Consider the following 17,613-nt stretch of genomic DNA (forward strand, 5'->3'; position numbering starts at 1 on the left):
TAAATATGAAGGGGGGGCTTCAGCCCCCAAAGCCCCCCCCCCCCCCCCCCCCCCTGGATCCGCCCCTGCGAGTGTACTGTTTAATAGGACAGACTGTGATGTCCTTTATGAAGAAATGACTGAAATCTCCCAACATTACCTGATATACAAATTCAGTCTCGGAATCTGAGGTGATGTACTGACCACATGTCTGCAGAATGAGGCTTTGTACAGTATGCAGCAATAGAACACTTGAAGAACTGCTTTCATTTAGTCTTGTTCATTGTCACTAGCAATGTTGAGTAGCCTAGCTCAGTATGTCAGTTCAGTTTCAGACCATGGACTTGGACATGAATTTGGACTGAAACCATTAACACTGATGGTTTACCTCGTGGCTTACCGGCTTATTTATGATTACTGGGCAGTCAGCACAGCTGGTGAGTCCAGGAAAAAAAAGGAAATTACAATATTAGGTACAATTATACGTATATTAGTGTGGTGCTGGGCATTGATAAGGATATGTCTTGATGAAGAATTTTGCGGAGCAGTTGCAGTGTAGATATCTTTCTAGTTCTGTTGTAATCACCACCTGGCTGCTCTACGCTGGATTCATTATTTTGCTTTACAGTGACCAGCACTGAAGGTCTGACAGCAACAAGTGCTGCAGCCTTAGAATTACCTAACCTAATAATGATTACAAGGGCTGATACTTAAATGACTTATAGCTAATAAGGTGAACAGAAAAGGGGCCAGAGTATTAAAGGGAAAAAAATCCCTCCAGCCCCACGATTCGAACTGCAGGTCACCCAATGTCTAGTTTGTCCACATCAGGGCAGCTGAGGTGAACTCTTACCATGGTAAGATATGTTTGTGTCTTTACTTTCCTTGAACAATCACTCACCATCTTCTTTTCCTATTTCCAGTTTCTTGGGGAAGAGACGTCTTGTTTTGTTAAGACAAAATACAACATAATTACAGGGGGCTACCAAGCACTGGATGGACAGTACAGGAGCCCTGGCAAGACTTACATTATTAAATTACAATACAAAAATAATAATTATAGCATGCAGAAGAGTTCAGTTTAGGCAAACCGATAGATCCCAGTCCGGGGAGGCTCTAGAATTAAAGATTCTGTATGAGCAGGAGACAGCAATGCTTAAACAGGGATCTTATGGTCTTTTTTGCCACTTCACAAGCATTGGCTACTTGGGCAATTGTGTCTGGCATAAAATGGCCTAAACAACCAATCTCAATAGAAATGAGATTGACAGATAAGCCAGAAACCTGAAGGTCATATTGTAAACAGCTATACCGGTCTTCCTTCCTAGCTCTAGCAGCCAAAATATGTTGCTGGGTATTGGTGGGAATAGTTAGTTCAAACAAACAGATGGAATTATTGGAACTAAAACCAAGTCAGGTCTGCTAAGGGTGGAGGAAAGATTGGTTGGAATAGTACTGGGAGGGCAGACACTAGCAAGATATCCTGGAAGGTCAGCATAGAGTTTAAAACTGTCAGGTAAGTGTTGTTGGAGTCCATGAATGAGAACCTGTAGGACTGAATCATGTCTCCAGGTATACCTTCCTTGATCAAGAGCAACAGGACATCCAGTTAAGATATGGTTTGTTGTGGGCTGAGTAGCTAGGCAAAGGGAACATTTAGGGCTAGTAATGATGTTCCACCTAGCCAAGTTCATAGGAGTTGGCAAAGTATCACAACCAGCACATAGCAAGAAGGACAGCTGTTTCTCAGGGAGGCCATACATCAATCTCTTCCATAAAGGACAAGCTTACTCCAGAGTGACAATACCTAAAAATTTATTCTGAACAGTTAATGTCTCAAACTTTGACTCCCGATAATCAACATGAGTACGACGTAAATCATGACGTGCATGGTTCTTGAATGTAGCAGAGTGAACGTTGGCAACTGAAGCCTTAGCAGCAGATAGAGAGTTAAGGACAGTTGGAGAGACATCTGGACAATTGGCTAGAACAGAATATCACAGCTCTACAATCAGTGGGTCAACTGACCGCTCAACAGCCAGAACGTATGACAGCTTAGCTGACTGAGGTAAAAATGGGAGATTCAACACATCTGGGTGAAAAACAGTTCCAGGAGTGCAATTTCGGGGGAGGTTCAACCAACTCTTCACAAATTTCAATATTAATGACTGTGTTGAAGTAATAGATGACACAGTAAACCTCTCAACAGCCAAATGAAAATGTAGAACAGAAGACACAAAGTTCTTCAAAATCCATATCTTATGTTCACCCCGGATAGAACAATTATCAATGCATTGTAAGAACTGCAAGATTTGTTGTTTCATGTTGGCAGAAGCAGTCTTTTGAGCAATATTAGGTAGTGCGACCCAGAAACTTGGTGCACTCCACATTACATATATCATTACCATACGTGCACGTGATACCTCGCGTGACACCACGTGGAGAAATCGAGGCCTTAGTGGCGCGGCAGGAGGCAGTGTCAAGTCCGACAGAGCAGTAATGGCGTTTTATGGATTTAGATTTGAAGATGGTGTTAGAGTGTGCAACTGTGACAGCGAAAGTGATAGTGAGCTCGATAGTGAAGAGGACTGGGTTGACTGGCCATCCTACTCGCCTCCTCGTTCAACTCCTTCCGATTATGATGAAGTAAAGTTATTGTGTATAAGAACTTACTGTAGCGCTAGCATGTGTGTACTGATCCAGCGTTGCGTGATCTTAGAACGAGACTTTCACTTCCTGCCTGCTTGCCTGCTGGTCTGGCGCGGCCGCCCCTTCGCTTGCAGAATGGGTCTGGTAACTCTAGCATTTAATATGAACCTGTCAGAGTGGAATGCAATTAATGGTGGTTAGTATTGCAATATTCATAGCCTTTCTATCTACAAGACTCAGGAAAGCGAGATAGAAGCCATAGTTTGCCACATTTAAAATAACCAAACCAGATATTCACGTCACTAATGAGCAGGTAAGCAATATGATTGGACACACCAGTTTTCGGTAAGTTTGTGAAAGTACTGCATGCTAGAGTCACCAGATCCTTCCTGTAAGCGAAGGGGCAGCTGCGCCAGACTACTTGCCTGCCTGAGTTTGAAGGGTGAGGTTGAAACACTTCCCGACAACTGGGATCAAAATTGGATCAACTGAACTATGAAGTGACTTTTGTTCAGTGTACCAAGCAATCAAGAAATCCACGATCAAGGCTGATGCCTTGCAACATGATATTTTACTAAGCTTTAAGATTGACTATCACACATCATGGCTGAGAAGTTAAGGAAAATGTAATGATCAAAATCCTGGTTGTGAAAGTGACTAGCTACCCTTGTCAATTATATTATAAGCAACTCTGTGTGTGTGTAAGACTCCATGGGAAAAGTGGTCTACTTGTGGGACTTTTGCCAATTAGCAAGTTATGTGGTGTCCTGGGTGGCTATTATTTGTCTGGCTGTGGTTGTAGTTAGAGGGATACATGTGTTTCTTTTGATATGACTTATGTGGTTATCTTTTATTGGTGGTACTTACGCTATATGCAGGACCATAAGTCATAAACATCTGTACCATTCATGTGATATCACTTTTAGACCACATTTATTCCATCACTATATGCAAGTATACTGAGAAATGATGTGAAGCATGCAGGTACTACAGCATGTAGCTAAGCTACAAGAGAACTGTAGCATTGTGCACACTGGTGCAAACTATATACACATCTACACAGTGCTAGTAGTACCTGGTCTATCATGCAGGCCATGCGACATCATTTGATGACAAAAAGAAATGAAATACCATAGCATTGATACCTGCCAGAATTGTCCTACGTGCAGGACCATCTCGACATTAATGCAATGGGAATCAACATCAGCACCATTTATTTACTAAAATTATTAATTTAAAAATATATTAGGCATCCAGTAGTGAAACAAGAGATGAATGATGGTATTACAGCAAAGCTTTGAGAGAAAATCCCTACATTGGTATGTTATAACAAGTATGCCTAAGTAGGGATTTTCCCACTGAGCTACCACCATTCATCTCTTGTTTTTACTACTTTTATCAATTCATTAAAAAAAATTTAAGTTTACTAGTTTATGTGGGTTTTTTGTTATAGCATATAGTTATTCGTATGTGACTGTTCTATTAGGGTGACTGCTGTATTAGAGTATCTCGAGTCGGCCTTTCACCAACCATGGGGCATGTCACTATTTCATATTTTCACTGTGCTAGCATTATAGACCAATAAGAAGGGTTGTGGTCATCGTGATCATGTAAAGAGATTGTTAAGAAGAATAATATCCGTGCTCGATTGTTATTAATCTGTTAATGGGTGTGGTCCTATCATGAAGTCATAGGTGTCTACTGAGCTTAAGTGCTTTGTGTGGCATCTAAATATGCTGCTCAAGGAAAATGTTGATACAGAAATTAATTCCTCTATATGGTTTCATTACGAAGAAGACGACGACCAGTCTGATTGAATATAAAAGGAAAGATAAGGCTCAGAGGGTACACACTCGTACGAACCCCATAAGGCACATGCCACTGGTATAAAATGGTAGCTGTGTGCTGCTCTGTTTGGCCTCCATCCTTGTGATTGTGGTCAGGTAGGCAGGCAGGCAGGCAGGCCTATGGTGAAGGAGTTTCCCTAAAGAACGGTAGAGTGGTACTGCATCGTTCTTTGTTTTGATGTAGTAAAAAGAATGCAATTTGATGTTGGTAGCAAATTAACATTTTTACTGCTCTGCTTTGTTTTTGTGGGGAAATACTGAGTATATTGTACATTCAAGTAAGGTGATAGATTGTGACTGATACCAAAAAGGTAGCATGAAAAAGAACACATAACGAAAAAGACTGTAACCAAAAGATTGCTGAAGAAAAAAGAAAGATTTTAGCAAAACGGGACCGGTATTAAAGTAAATAAACTAACTAGCTGACTGACTGATTCCTTTAGCCAAGCATATGTAATTTGACTGGTTAATGCTATGCTTCACTGTTCAATGTCACTTAGCGCCAAGATGTGCCTTTTTGTCCAGCTAAGAAACTTTTCCTCCAAACAGATGTGCATGCCTAGTTGTGGTACTTTTCCTCTGATTTTTCCCTCCAAAGTAGCTAAGGACTGAAGCAGATAGCAATTTTTACTATCTTGATATCCTGAACAAAATTTTTCTGGATATTATGTAACAACTTTAAACAGGCTGTAGGATCAGGTGTCCTACAGATAGGGCCACCCATGGGGGGGAACTGGGAATTTTGCTCTGGGCCCCAGCCTGAAAGGGGCCCTAGGAGGCCCAATGAAGGGCCCCTTGAACACCTGTTTAAAAGATCGATGTACTCTAATAGAGCAGTCAGATCTAGATACTCTAATAGAGCAGTCACAGTATTCTTCAGAGGAGCAGTGTAGCAAGCTTATAAATAAGGAGGTATGTTGGTGAGGGGTAGTTATTGTCATTGTCAGCATGTAATGACCTTTTTTTTGTCTTCAACTATACAGCTTGGGTGAAGTTGTGATTCAGAATGGAAACCTCCTTGCCCCTGGGGCCCCACTTTAACTCTGCCCCGGGCCCCTTAATTTCTCTGGGCAGCCCTGCCTACAGACCTTCAGCACTTGTGCTGTAAAGCCTTACTAAATAATAATAAAAAACAAGTATAAGAAAAAATTTGGAATTTTAAATTAGATTAGGGACAGTGTGCTGCAATAAAAAGTACTGAACAATGCACAGTAGGGATATTCACTTCTTATTGTTTTACAGTATTTGGACATTACGTACTACTCCGATCCAGCTTGTTTCAGTACTTTTTATTGCGGCATTATACACTGTCCCTAATCTAATTTAAAATTCCAAATTTTTTCATATACTTGTTTGTGAAGTTTTTTTGCAAGCTCATGACCACTAAATATCTGCTAAGTTACTCACAGCACTATTATACTAGCTTATGACTCATACAATAACAACTGATCAGTGGGCGTGGCTCTACATAAGTCTGCAGACAATAATGGATGTGGATTCGTGCATAAGTACGGACTGATGAATGGGCGTGGCTACCATATGTCTACAGACAGTAATTTATGTAAGTGGGTATGGATTCGTGCATACCTACACACTGATGAATGGATGTGGCTACCATATGTCTACAGACTGTAATTTACGTAAGTGGGCGTGGCTCACGAAAGAAGCAGAGCTACGCTATGACGTGTAGTAACATGTCCACATTTAATTTAGCACATGGGGTCAGACCCGAATAATCTGTAAAGCAGGACCTGGATGACCCGACTCGGTTTAACATTGTTAATAAACTATATTTATTGACTTACACATTGCTATATAGTTCGCCGTGAGTTGCTCTCTCTGATCAATATCAACAGCAAGTCACGTACGCGTGTGTTTTGGTGCAACTGGCAACCATGTGTATTCGAATAGTTTGATGCAATATACACTGGTATGGAAGCCGTACTGTAGTCTATTAACACTCAGTGGTAGAACCCTGACTGATGGCCATGGTAAAGAAGGATAAAAGGTAAGACAATAGTGCAAGCATTGTATGCTTATCAATATACCAAAGGTTTTTTCTTAAGCGAACTAGAAACGTTTCTGCGAAAAAATTAGGGCTGTAGCTGTAGCCACTTTTCTGTTATGCTTGACTGAAGGTGCCAGGCAGGCAGGCAGTAGAAAATTCTGTTGAATAATTTTTTTTCTAAATTCTGTAGCAACTTGATGCAAATGTTTCAGGTCGATCTGAAGACACTTTTGGGTTTTACCCAACCAATACTGTCATGTCGTCATGAGGAAAAATCGTGGCAGGCTTTTGGGTATATTATATCACAGATTGCCCCCACACCTTCAATGTCCCTAATATACAGTACTATCGTACTGTATGATATCCTACGGAGAGTGACATCATCACTTGCTATAAAAACATTGTATAGTATATTGTAAACATGCTTGTACTTTAGAATAGAAGCAAATTAAACTTGTAGTGATATTAAATGTGGAAGCTTTGTATCTAGGAACATTAGAAACTATCCTGATGGCTCCAAATTAATATCTAGATAATTATCTGGATATTCAGATAATACAGATATCGGTACAATTTGTAGCTAGTAAATGACTTCATGTAAACATATTGATGACTAGTTTGTAAATTACTATGATTCTTACTATTTTAGGACCCAATAGAAAATCCATACTACCAGTCAATTATTACAACACTGAAATCAGTAGAGAGACCTGGATATTATTGTGCTGGTGGAATGATTTCTATGCCATTGCCATCACTTCTTGTCATCGGGCTACCTGATTTATTCCTTGGTCTTCCACTCTGCAAGGCACAGGCTAGTGATCTTATTGAGTTAGCAAGTAGAGCTCCCTTTGGAAGAGGTGAAGAGACAATAGTAGATACCAGTGTTCGGTGTACATGGCAGCTCAGTCCTTCACAGTTTACAATTGGTAATCCTGATTGGGAGGAGAGTATACAGACAATGTTGACTAGAGTCAAAGCAGACCTGGGGTGTACTGCAAGTCTTACTGTAACCTGTGAGCTCTACAAACTGCTCCTTTATGAACCTGGTGGATTTTTCAAGGTTGGTGTAAAGTAGTAACTTCATGTGACAAGTATCATAGTATATATCCATATTAAATCTGGGCTCAAATACATGCAGGGGTTCACCAGCTACTTCGCTATAGACTACCTGCTGGTTAATGCTTGTGTGCTAATAACCAGGTTATAATTTTAATAAACACCGAAGTTGCATGCTATACAAGATCTATGTTTATATAATAGGGATCGGGGCAAAACTCTCTAATAGAATGCACGACAAAAGCAGCCTTCCAGGCTTTGGATGAGTTTCAAAAACCTTCCGGACATTACTCTGGTGTTGTAAAGACTGATCTGGAAGTATAAAACACAAGGGACGTGGTTTTGGGAGTTTTTAAAAATTTCCAAAATCGTCCCAAATCTCCATCTTCTTATTTTTCTTCTTATTTCGCGCGTCTACAGCCCACAGGAAGTAGATATCAACACTAAAAATGTATGGCGTATTTTAAAATCATTCCTATCCAGGTCTGTGTGGTATTATAATCTTTGCTTTCTAAGGCGATTGCGAGATATAGAGCTAGAGTCATGGCTTTGAGATACCATTCACTCGCGAAACCATAAAAGCAAAAGTACAGCAGTTTAAAAAAATGCCATTTGAAGCAACGCACGGGACTAAAACTCATCAAGATGTATTAAACTAAAAATTAAACATAAATGCTACTCACTGAAATTTGTTTCTGAACATTTTAGAGTTCTTCAACTCGCGCCAGTGAAGGTGGTGTGGCCCACAGCTCGTCACTGAAACCGCATTCCGGGCACTTTCCTAAGGGCTGCTACAGCCGTTTATCAGTCAAGAATCGACGTAACAAGCCTCGTAAGCTATCAGAAATAGCATAACCCTTTGAATTGAAAAGGGTGTATGTCCCCTTTGTATGCGATCGAAAATTAAGGGCAGCTCCGAAACTTTGGGGGAAAGAATTTTTGAAAGAAAACAGTATCGCCTTACAGTATATGTATCAGGCCTTATAAGCTACCGGAGCAGTATTGTGAATCACCATCCCTATTACTTCTTGTTTACACAGTTTTGTTTTCAGAATCACACCTTCGATCCCTATTCTACTTACAATTTTTTCCCCCCTAGTAAATATATGCACACACTAGATGAATAAAGAATTGAAACTTTAAAAAGTGAAATAGGGATCACTGAAAAAATCCATGAAACAAGAAGGGATCGCTGTGGTGGTAGTGTAAACCTATATTGACTCTCTGTCATAAATTATAGTTACATGCTGAGACAAGTCAAAATAGGGATTTGTGGTTTACATTACCACCCCAGCAATCCCTTGGCTTTTTTCATCAATCTCTATTCCCTATTTAAAATTTCAATTTTTTTATTCATCAAGCAGGTTTTTGCAATTGAATTTGTCACCTTTGCAATATACTTTGTCTCATTTGCAGTAGAGTTCGTTGCTTTTGCAGTAGAGTTGCAATTGAATTAATCGGTTTTTGTTGCTTTTGCATTCTCAATAGGCCAGTTTCACATAAAGCCTTAAGAATGCAATCAGTGTTAATTGTCTATTGCGTAACCACTGGATGCTGTGGATGCCCATAAAAATGTATTGAAGCCATTGGGAAAACGATGATAGCCAGCAGTAAAACTTCGGTAACTTACAAAGTATACAGTATGTTCTAATTTTCTGTACATAAAAAGAAACTACATTGATTTCTCTTCCGTTTCGTGGTTGTCTGCTGTGAATAGGATGAAAGATGCCCGAGTTAATAGGGTGGTGAAGTTATAAATGTTACCAGACAAGGCTTTCCACAGTTGATATTTGTAAGTTTGAAGTCAGAAAATAACACAGGAACTTAAACAAGTCCTAACAATAGTAGCCTTTGTTACGAATCGCTTCGCAGGAAAGCGCTGAATTGGCACGACAGCTAATAAGTTAACAGCATGTTCAGGGAGCCCAGATACATCATTCAAGTGATAGTAACGCTTGCTCTTGTACTGTACGTCTGGTAAACAAGGATAACAAGCAGGTGCTCAGAAAACATTTTCACTACGCATTCTAACCTTTATTGGCTCATAACTGGCTGGTGACTTAGCGTATTTATAGCAGACAAACACCACAGGGAAATCAATGTAGTTTACAGTGCTGCTTTAAAAACTCGGATATTTCTCATAAGATTCTATGTGACAGTAAATTTTGTGTCCGTGGTTGTCCGTTTCCCAATGGTTTCTGTACATTTTTATGGCTAACCACAGCATCCAGTGGTTGCGCAACCGCAATTAACAGATCAATTAAAATACTTTCCCTTACATGAAACTGGCCTATTGTGCTTCACCATTGGCAATGGGTGTGGTCACTCAATGGGTGTGGTCACTCGCGAACAAGCTAATTAACTCGAATGGCTTTGCATATAGCCAGCTCCAGTTACCCTATAGTGTCTCAAGTGGTATTCTCCATGGCAAAATTTTGATTACCGGCTGGTTTGTTGCAGTCAATGTAGTTATGATGGATGAATTCTTGTGCAAAGGTGATGAACTCTTTTCAGCTAGTATACGATTTCCAGCCTGTTGTCACAAGTTTTATTAGCATTAATGATTATGATAATGACAATTGGTGCAAGTAGGTCTTACTAGTAGTGTACTACCACACCAATCTGTACCAAAATGGCTATACTATGACAACCATCATTTCACACCATGCACACAATATGCTTTGAAGGGAAGAGACACAATTAGGCCAGAGTCAAATATGCAGAAACATTTTAATCAGTGAAATGGTCTATTAGGGCATTAACTCTGAAGGGACTGTTCTAGAGTGTAGGAAGCATTTTTCTGTTGCAGTTACCATTTTCCACTGACTGCTCTATTAGAGAGTATTAATCTGTTTTCAAGGTGTTAATATTTTGAAATATCCAATATGCTAGCATACGCTGGCATAGCACTCTAGACTTATTATGCTGGCATATTTGATGCAGGCCTAGGCACAATATCTAAAATGAGATTTTTTAGAGATGCCAACTTCATATTTGAAGTATATATAGTTTGACCATAATGTTTAATGGTTGATTGATTATATACCTGATTGTGATCTAGTGTGGTTTTGGCTCTCCACAGGTTCCTTCCAACTGACACTGGCTACAAGTTTATGTAGCTATTTATCCATCTACTCTTGTTACCTGTTTCATTATCTGATCTTATCTATAGTTAGGCCATCATTATTATATTCCTTCCACCCGCATCATTTTTTTTAGGTAGCCGAACCAAATTTTAATTGTTTGGTTATAGATCACACGTGAATGCACTATTTCATGATAGTAGTAACTGCATTAAGGTAAATGCATTATCTGTGCATGGAAACACATTACTTTTTGTTCTATTGGGTGACGGGAAACAATTAAGCAATATAATAATAATGGTGGCCTTAGATGTTCATGAATCTCCACAGGTTCTGACTTTGGTTGCAAAATTATACATAGTAATTTGGAACGTAAAAGTACTTCAGCTAAGAACTTATACGTTCCAAATACCAGACTGATCGGTTCAGCCATTTGACAACTACAGGTGTCCAGAAAAAAATCGTCCAGTTATTTGACGTATAACTCTAGAGGTTGAGCACTTTGGCTATAATAGTGGGTTAAACCAGCTAGCACCCCTGCTAATTGAAAAAAGTTCTTTCATATTGTACCCTTTACATCATTAAACTATAAAAGACATCTCAAAACCATCACACATGCAGAGATTTGGACTACCTGGGCATGTTAATGCACAGTATACTAGGCCCATCTGCTCGAAAACATTAGTTAATGGCATGTAAGGAGATGCTGCAGACAAAATGGACTATACCTGGATCAAATAGCAGTATATGTTCACAGCAACTGTTTCCATCATTTGAGTGGCTGTGGAGATCTTGTAAATGTGTTGGCTTCCCAAAACCCAAAGAATAGCGGTGTCCGGAAATGGTAGTCAACGAAACACGCTGACTTCAACAAGCTATATCTTCCAAACCAAACATAGCTGAGACTCCAACTTTTTATCAACGCACGACCATAGTTTGATGTTACATGCCCTAGAGTTTGGCATAAATCGGAGCTGTAGTTACTGAGTTCAGGGCCACTGTCCGGATTATTGATCACTTTGTCCGGTTATTGATTGTTTTTCCGGACAGATATATTGGCTTCATATTCCTAGCTACTCCAAGCGTTCGGGCTGAAATTTTATATTCGAAGTACTGTGGCCAATACCTTTATACGCTCTAAATTTTAGACTGATTGGTTTATCCGTTTGGCAACTACAGGTGACCGAGAAAAGGATTGTCCGGTTATTGATGACTTACTCTACTATAAAAGTTACGATTGTATTGTATTGCAGAGTTTAGTACTTCTGTAATACTCCAATCAATAGAGTGCATATTTTTTTCAAGGATTTCTAATAGAACACACATAGAACAACCTAGATTTTCCATTAGTAGATCTATGAAATTATAATATTGAGTAGATTTTAGCTAGAAATTTCATTTATAAAGTAGAAAATTAAGTAAGATGAACAGCCGTGGTAGCAGCAGCTCAGTGGTTAAGGATTTGGGTATTCAGTATGGAGGTCCCTGATTTGAACACTGGTAAGTTTTTTTCATACACCTTTTTTATCCCGCAGTGACTGTTCTATTAGAACATTTCCACCCTGCGATTTACAGTTGTTTGGTTTAGTTTTGCCTCGTAACTCTATAGCTATGAATATGATTTCTTTTAAACCACAAGTATGCATACTGATTTTTAAGTTATTCCTATGTGATTGTGCCACAATATGTTCTTAATGTGTATCAAAGTTCAAGAAAATCAAGCTATGCATTTGCATTTATAATAGTTTTTGTAAAGTGTGTGAAAAGAATAATCTATGCCCCCAAAGCCATCGGAAAATAAAAAGAAATTAAGCCAAATTTTGAAGGCATGATTGCATTAGGCAATCTTGCTCAAATTTGGTATGTGGGGTGCTAAAGGTGGTGGGCGTTTGCAATATAAAAATGATTCCAATTCCAGAAGGGAGCACAGAGCTATGTATGCATGAAAACCGCATTTTGTTTCTTGTGGAAATATACTCACGGTGTGGTGCGCTAGCTTTCTTGGCCACAGTAGTGTGTCAATGGGTTTAATTTTCAAATTGTCCGAAGAGCAGTAGTTCTACAAAAATTTTACTCTTTGAAAAAAAAAGCTATGCCAGCACCAGCAATCAATTAAACTTTTACATAGCCAAGCCTGGAACTCACTTGGTGTTTGCTACTACGTGTGAACTCATACTACAGAAGTGTGTAACTGTTGAACTACAATTACAATGGCATGTGATGTCTTTGCATTGTTATTTCAAGAAGCAACCGGACCCTAAAGCTGAGTCGAGATCTCCCTCTGCCTATGGCCACTGCAATGATTCGTACTTTTGTTGCTTGTTTGCAAAACAAAATTCCCTAACATATAGTGGTCGAAATTTTGTTGTATAGACATCATGATATCCCCGTATCATGATTTGTATCATGAAATATGAATATGTGTATGTACTCACCATCTGATGACTCTCTTTTTTATTTATTATTAACGCCATGCAATAATGGGATGTATATAACAAAATTGATGTATATATATATAAAATTAAATTTAGTCTTGAGTTCAACTTGAACCTGGGAGACTTAGATGTCTTCCAATGCTGTTCACAAAACAACAGTCTTCTGTGGCTGGTGTACCTTAAGTTCCTTCAATTGTAAGCTAGCCATGTGTAGGAAGATGCGAGTCAGATATCATCCCTAGTGCTAAAAAAATAAGAGGTATAGTTTTAATGGTAGCATTCCAAATCTGTTGATTAAATCCATATACTTTCCACTTTTTCCTTCACTGTCCATAACACATACTACATCAGTTAGAAAGGTATGTGTTACCTCCTTATTGACAAAGACTGTTAGGGTGCCTTGCTGATATTACTCAATCAGTAAAAATATTATTATTATCCGGCCACCCTTACTAGCTAGCAAGAAGTAAAGCCTAGTTTAACAGACTGAAAACTAAGGGAAATAAAAACAACAGACCTGCTAAACACATCATGGATTGCCAGCACACACAACCCCCTAACATCTACTTGGTTAAACAAATGCATGCTACCAAAATTATTTTTGTTGTGCTATGCACAAGGCTTGGAGCACTTGAAAATAAATCTATGAAATTAATTTTACCAGCTGCTCTTCAAAAATTTCCCTTTTAATATTAATACAGCAATACGGTAGCTGTTTAGTGTTTATTTATGGCTTTATGCACAAATCAGTAAGAATTAAACTGTTAACCAGACATTTTTGCTTTCATGTATGTATGTATGTGTGACACTTATTCTGTGGTCTGTACCCTCAAACTAAATGGCACACTTTTGTTATATGCAGCGTCACAGGGATACAGAAAAGACAACCAACATGTTTGGAACACTGGTGATCCAATTGCCATCAAATTATGAAGGTGGACAGCTGAATGTGTATCACCAAGGAAAGGAAATTGAATTCAGTTTCAGTGGGACTGCTGCTAGCAGCAACTTTTACTTTATGGCTTTTTATGCTGACTGTGAACATGAAGTGAAACCAGTCACCAAGGGGTACCGTGTGTGTCTTATTTACAATTTGATTTATACAGGGCTGGATGAATGTCCAGCACCAGCTGACAATAAGAAAGAAGTTTCTGCTATTGTGTCTGCAATTGAGGCATGGAATGGAGATATTGAGTCCGGTGATTGCCCGAATATGATGACCTACATGCTTGAGCATCAATATTGTGAAGCTGGTCTCTCTTTTCATTTACTGAAGAATGTTGACAGGGCTGTGGGTGATGTTTTAGTACAAGCAAAGTCTGAAATTGATTTCGATCTTTATGTGGCTAATGTGTACCTTTCAGAATATTGGACCGCATCTCATTGTGATGGCCTGTACGATTATAAGACTGAAGCACTTGAAACTACTCGTGTTGGTGCTATGCACCTCAAAGCATATGATGACACAATATTGGATTATAACATAGAACTTGATACACAGTTGCTTGTTCCTCAAGGATTTTTCCGCACAATAAAGCCTGACAAAGAGAATTTTCAGGAGGCAACTGGAAATGAAGGAGCTACAGTAGACAAGCACTATAAGTGGGCGGGTCTGTTAATATGGCCTGCTAAGAAACGCACTGCTGTAAAACATGGAACAAGTTTGGTTGGGAATTTTGAAAAGGAAGTCAAGAAGATCATGATTGACGGTGAAAAGGATAGCATGAGTGAAGCTGACTTGATGGAGTTTGCAGAAGATGTTTTGAGAGAAGTGCACAGTAGATGTTGGTCAAATTCTGAAAGAATCTTGAAGGTGTTCCTGCAGATGGATAACAAAGAATTGATTGTCAGGTGTCTGGATATATTTTCTGAAAGTGATAGAACTTACATGGGAGAAAGCTTTTCTGAAGTTGTTTCTGCTATTGGCCATAAGTATGGATGGGAAATTCTCAAGTCTCCACTGAAAACAATCTTCACAACGTGTACGCCAGACAGAGTTGAGGCATACTGTGATTTTTTGATGAGACTGTCTCCTAATCAGATAGATGATCAACAGAAAGAGTTTTGCCAGTGCCTTGCTGCAATTTATGTAGACTACTTGGTCACTGAGCAAGATATCACACCTGGCAGTGAACCACAATCTTATTGTGCGTGGAGATTTAATGCATGGGGATGTCGACTTCATTTTTCTTCAAATATTTTTAGGAGCAAGGAATTTGTGTGTGGACTTGTGATTGTTCTGAAGACGTTAGGGTGTACTGATCTACTTGTCAGTTTTGTTGGAACATTATGCAGTAAGCCCGTTTACTATCCAGTGTTAGAAACACTGGGACCAGGAGTTGTGGAAATCGGTAAAACCCTTAAGATAGAAAAGGAAGGCCCACTATATGTGCTGCTTTTACACTGTGTGTCCACTCTAAAGGCTTCCCTTCATAAAGTAATGGAGCCACCAAACTATACTCGCTCTGTTGTTTTTCTATGTACTTGTGAAGATTGCTCATCACTGGAACATTTCATGCAAGATCCTGACAAAAGATGTTGTCGTATTCAGGTTGATAAAAGGAGAAGACGACACCTTGAGTCAACTAGACTGGACTCGTGAAGCTACGTATGAGGTAGACTATTCTATCAAGCCACGTGCCCTTGTAATAACTAAATCACAAACCTCGACTGCGTATGATAAAAAAGTTGAGAAGCATCAGAAAGAGCGAAGTTTGTTAAATGAACTACGACCTCTATTAAATGAGCAAAGTAGACCACCAACCAAGAGGATAAGGTCAAGAAAAAACACCTCTTTTCCACCTGCTGTTTCATCCAAAGATGCCAATGAGCCATGCAAGATAACTCTTAAATTCATTTTTTGTGTATTTCTTGTAATCTTTATTATCAATGTACAAAATTGTTAGTAATTAGTTCACATAAATCAGTGTGTGTATTGTCATTTGTCACCTTGTACATCTTTTTTTGTGTTGTTACCATAGTTCTGCATTGCTCACATGTGTCAATGTAGACGTTGTGTATTCATGTATGAAACACTAGGATGAGTGATAAAAGATTGATTCATGTTAATAATTACATTAGTGGTAATAAATAAATTGCTTGTGCTTCGCACACCAGGATAGTACACCTCCATCTTATGGCCATGCAATTTCAGAAATGGCCAATCAAATTTACTTTATGTTATCAGACAGTACAGTAGTATGGTATATTAGGGATTGTGAAGATTTGCCCAAAAAAAACTAGCTTCACAATACAGTGCAACCTCAGTTATCCAAACCCCTTGGGACCAGGGATGGTCCATAATTAAGTATGAAAAGTCCATAATATCTCTGGAAATGTGTATAAATAAGAACATGTAACTCAGGGGCGTAGGGAGGGGGGGTTCCGGAACCCCCCCTGTAAAATTTAGACTTCTGCAAGCAGGATCCTAACACACCATTTAGTGTGGCAGGACAAAATGAGTGAGTTGATAAAACTTACATTCATCTCTCAGGGAAGGATTTACAGAGGTAACATGAGCCCTCTTCAAAACTTGTTAAAAAGATCGCTATACTCTAATAGAGCAGTCAGGTATATACTCTAATAGAGCAGTCAGGTATACTCTAATAGAACATGCTTGTAAATATCCATGTCCATATGAAGTTTTTCAGACATTCCAACATTAAATGCAAAACTTAGCATGACCTTATACTGCTATAGCTTTGGTGTGCAGTGTTTAAAGATATAGAGCTCCAGTAATTTATCACTTTTGTTATGCAAAATTAATCCATGCTATGCATATTTGTACAGTTATATTGTTTTGATTGTCATTTGTATCAGTGGATTCATGGCTCCTATACCACAGTGAGATATAACCATCACTTACAGATTACTATATGTGTCTCTATGTGTTATGCTGTCTGTTTCCACTAGGTGACTTTATCTAGTACTACCTTCATCCCTGGGGCACTTAATGCATCATAATTAATGTACTTTTTGCATAAAATATAGTAATTTGCTGAGTTTTGATTTATTAAAATATTGAAAGTCTCTCAGCGGCTGGGGGCTGTGCTTCTAGTAACTCAATGCTGGTGCTGGAACCCCCCTTCAAAAAATCTTGGCTACGCCCCTGATGTTTAAAAATTTCAGTATTGTCAACTACCCTAATAGAACAGTCATTACTCTAATAGAGAAGTCATTTCCGTAGTTATGCGTGGTAATTGCTCTATTAGAGTATTTTACTGACTGCTCTATTAGAGCATAGATCCTTTACACCCCCTATGATTAGAGTATCTCGATCTTGTTTTCTTTGGGGAATACGCTAGCTAGCTGTTTCACAATGATGTAAACAACCTTGTAAATATTTCCTTTCCTTCGGTTTTTTCCTCGCTTCCGTTCTTGCATCTTGGACTCAACCATAGATATTACGCATGTGGTACGTCTTGAGCACGTGATTATAATTTAGTGCACCAGCTTGGAAAGTTTCATCAGTGACATAGCCATAGATTATCTCAATAATCTATGACATAGCGGTAAATTGGCAAGAGTAATATGACCAGCAGCGTCAGTTCAAG

The 17,613-nt window shown here is 39.0% G+C and overlaps 1 protein-coding gene across 1 annotated transcript; it reads left to right on the forward strand.

The window, feature by feature from the left end:
- Positions 1-2,425: 2,425 nt before the first annotated feature.
- LOC136236600 (uncharacterized) lies at positions 2,426-16,137 on the forward strand. The gene is made up of 3 exons (XM_066026817.1): positions 2,426-2,625; positions 7,133-7,546; positions 13,923-16,137. The coding sequence occupies exons 1-3, from the start codon at positions 2,479-2,481 to the stop codon at positions 15,660-15,662; spliced, it is 2,301 nt and encodes a 766-aa protein (XP_065882889.1). The 5' UTR covers positions 2,426-2,478; the 3' UTR covers positions 15,663-16,137.
- Positions 16,138-17,613: the final 1,476 nt, after the last annotated feature.

This window comes from Dysidea avara, chromosome 10 (assembly GCF_963678975.1).
Source record: "Dysidea avara chromosome 10, odDysAvar1.4, whole genome shotgun sequence".
NCBI lineage: Eukaryota > Metazoa > Porifera > Demospongiae > Dictyoceratida > Dysideidae > Dysidea > Dysidea avara.